This window comes from Sinocyclocheilus anshuiensis, unplaced genomic scaffold, assembly GCF_001515605.1.
Source record: "Sinocyclocheilus anshuiensis isolate Anshui unplaced genomic scaffold, SAMN03320099.WGS_v1.1 scaffold145, whole genome shotgun sequence".
Classification (NCBI taxonomy): domain Eukaryota; kingdom Metazoa; phylum Chordata; class Actinopteri; order Cypriniformes; family Cyprinidae; genus Sinocyclocheilus; species Sinocyclocheilus anshuiensis.
The window spans coordinates 2,782,724-2,786,436 of NW_015537973.1; the positions used below are offsets into that span (position 1 = coordinate 2,782,724).

The 3,713-nt window shown below is 35.5% G+C and overlaps 1 protein-coding gene across 1 annotated transcript; it reads right to left on the minus strand.

The window, feature by feature from the left end:
- Positions 1-323: 323 nt before the first annotated feature.
- Positions 324-1,049, minus strand: LOC107671488 (GTPase IMAP family member 7-like). The gene has a single exon (XM_016464417.1). It carries the CDS (start codon positions 1,047-1,049, stop codon positions 324-326), a length of 726 nt encoding a protein of 241 aa, XP_016319903.1.
- Positions 1,050-3,713: the final 2,664 nt, after the last annotated feature.

The window sequence follows — 3,713 nt, forward strand, 5'->3', positions numbered from 1 at the left end:
ATGGCAAAACAAACACATAAAAGGACAATGGTTACTGTGTTAAAAACTGTCAATATGCAATAATAGTGTCTGTAAATTTCTAACCCCAACCAAATTCCTATAAGGATTAAGCAGTTTATCTGTACATTTTCAGTCAGGTAATTAAAAGAATACATAAAGTATACATATATGTTTTAAAAAATCAAAAAGAAAAACAAAAAGATTAATAAAAACATGAATTGTTAGAATATAACATTGATTTAATGTTTATCTTCTTACTTGTGAATTTTGTAATGCCCCGTTTATACATTTTATGAGATGCTGACATCAAATACTCAAGTATGCTATAGTATGCTGCAAGATGACTTATCTGTTTCTTTTTGTAATGCTATTATTTCCTTTTTTAGGTCAGCAATAATTTTATCCTTTTCCTTCACGGATCTCCTAGCATTATTGAGTTCATTTGCCATTGTAAACATGCGGTGGCTGTAGTAGCTGTTATGATTCTGTTTTATCATGACTAAAATCTTCCTCATGAGCTCATCAACTTGTGTATGGTCTGACTTCTCTCTATTGTTGAATATATGGTATTTCCCTGTGCATGCATTTATCACTTCTTTTAGCTCTGGTGCCTCCTCAATGTAATCTTCAATTCTCCTTTCTTCAAGATCATCTGCCCTGGTGAACAAGACCATCATGTGTCTGAGAACTTCTCGGCCAAAGGTTGTGTGAATCAATCCAACAGTGTTTCTCTCTTCTTTAGTGAAGCGCCCAATGGCAATTACAAGAAGAAAGACATGAGGACCTGGAGCTGCAAGTCTGATGCAATTCACAACCTCATTTAAGACTTCTTCATTGGACAGATTTGTGTCATATAGACCAGGAGTGTCCACGACACAAATCTGCCTTCTGTTTATCATCCGTGATTCAAATGCACACTCTTTAGTGATTGATGTACCTCTTGGCTCTGACACAAATATCCTTTCACCGAGAATGGTATTTCCTGTAGCACTCTTGCCAACTCCTGTTTTACCAACCAAAACTATGCGTATGTCCTGACCTGTTGACATTTTAAGAAGTATTTGTTAACAAACATTTGATAATTTTAGCTAATATTAACTAGGATTAAATACAGCTGTTAGTAGTCATAAGACGGTGGATTGATAAAGAACTTACTCATTGTAGTTCTGTTAATGATTTTCTGCTGGTTGCGTTGCTCCTTCAAGGATTTCAGAAGATCAGGTGGCAGTGGGTTTGTTGAAGCCATCAATACAGAGTTCTGTTTATTGCCTTCTGTTTTTAATAATTACCTAAGCCCAACCTCTTTTGCACACGAGTTTTATGATTGGATAGGTTTTTACTTGAACTATTTATGAAGGGAGATGAGAGGAAGTGATTCAAAAGGAGATCTGGACTCTGAAGGTAAGTGTTTATAGCCCTACTTACAAGAAGAAATCAGCTAGTTGACTAAAATGGATTTTAGTACGTATCGCAATACGTGAAATAAACCTAAGATTTTAGACATTATGTAGAATATTTCTAATAAAGCATTAGGCACAGTGTTATAGTATTTTAAGTGCCATGACTGTTATCTATCTATCTATCTATCTATCTATCTATCTATATAGTAGATATAGATTGTTGGGCGCATTTAAAGTGTTAAAGGCATAGTTCACAAAAAATTAAAATACTACTGAATGTCCTTGGTGACTTGACTGATTGGTTACCCACATTCTTCAATATATATTCTTTTGTGTTCAGCAGAAGAAAGAGACTCATACAGGTTTGGAGCAACTTGATTTTTATTTTTTTGGATGAACTATGCTTTTAAAATATGTATTTCTCAGTGTTAGCTGCCTGCTCTACATGCACTACTACTAAAATAGTCGCTTGTGAACGTATGGAACTGCACGCACATTCTTAATCTGAAGATTGAGAGTTAAGATTAAGAGAGTTTTTATTTACACAACATTTATATCTCAGGTGATTGGCTCAAACAAGTGTTGATAAAGAGTATCGATAAGCCAAATATATGTTGGATGAGTGAACTTTAACAGTTTTGGCCTTTTGCCAGAAATGTATCAGGCTCACTGAATAAGTGTGGTAAACTGTGACATGCACACATTTCATTCTTAACCCTCGTTAATTGGCTGGACTGATGATTAAAATTCATAATCCAAACCTACACTAGACTTGCTGTCATTGTGCCTGGTCTCATGAAAATGCGTATAAATAGTACGCCAAATAAAAACGAAAACTCGTGGTCCTGATACGCAAAACTGGACTTTGGCGTGCATATGATACGCATGTGTTTGGCGTGCAGTTTTCGCGTACATATGATACGCATCTACCCCAAAACCCTAAACCTACCCATCGCGTAGCATAGGCCTATACACGCCAAAGTCCATTTTTGCGTATCAATACCACGAGTTTTCGTTTTATTTGGCGTACTATTTATACGCACTTTCATGAGATCGGGTTGAAAAAGTAATGACAAGAGAAAGAAGAGTTTGGGGGATCCTTCTCTACTTTTTATCTCTGCCGGTGTAGAGATATTCTGCCAAAGAACTTTCCAGTTTATTTAAATTTTCCCAGTGTTCCAAAGCCCGTTTCCACCACTGAATGAAATGTAAAAGAAGGTAACTGCGGCATTTTTAGCTTGCAGTTCTGACTTTATTTCTCAGAATTAAGAATATTTCTCAGGATTTTGAGTTTATATCTCGCAATTCTGAATTTATTTATCAGAATTGCACGTTTATATCTCACAATTCTGACATAATTTCTCAGGAATTGCATGTTTATATCTCACAAGCTGGCACTTCAGAATTTCACCAGAAGTATGGTCATCCAGGTAGCCTACCTTACTTGTTATGAATACTGTTAATTTATATACACTATTCTTTTAATTTTTTTTGCCTATTAAAGAGTAAAAGCATATATGGAAGGTTCAGTCACTTGTTTAGTTTCTGAATGAATCGGCTGTGTGCGTATATTAACTGTATGTAGGCTAGTTCATATTTTTGAGACTCTGGAGCCCCCTACAGTTAAGTGACTGGAATTTAATGTCGTAAATATAGGCTGTACAACTTGATGTAATTTCTAGCGAGAAATTTGTATTGTAGTATTTAACCATTTGCTTAGTCATCACCAAAGCTCCCTCTATTTGTTGTAGAGCATTAAATTATTCTGAAGCGTTTGCTTCATAAACCAAATCGCCTTTTTCGTGAATTTCGTATTTGCCAAACATAGGAGGTCTACTCCCAGAACAAGTAGGGGAGCATGGGAAAGTCATTGGTGTTGAAAGTTATATTTCAAACATACACTTGTTTTAAATCAATATGACTCATAACGTCACTTATCATGTCCTACTGACGTAATGATGTAAAGTGGATAAAAATAGGTGCTGAAACATCCCTACTACTAATGTGCAGACAGACAGTCTGAATTGAACATGTAAATAAAGACAAGCGGAGTGACAGTCTACAATCACATTCACCATAACAAACGATTACATAGTTTCTATAGAGTTTCATAGTTTCTCATTGGCAATTAAATATGTTGTTGCAAATACTTTTTATTCCACAAAATTAATATGACATTAATCTGTATTACTCTTTCTATAGGGCATACTGTATATTTGCTTTCTGGACAGTGTGACAGACTACCTTGAGAATGGAAGCCCAAGATAAATTGCAGGTTGTCCTGCTTGGTACGACAGGGTCTGGTAAAAGTGC

What these genes read in the sequence shown, in the direction of transcription:
- LOC107671488 (XM_016464417.1), bottom strand. Translation starts at nt 1,049, where the DNA reads ATGTCAACAGGTCAGGACATACGCATAGTTTTGGTTGGTAAAACAGGA.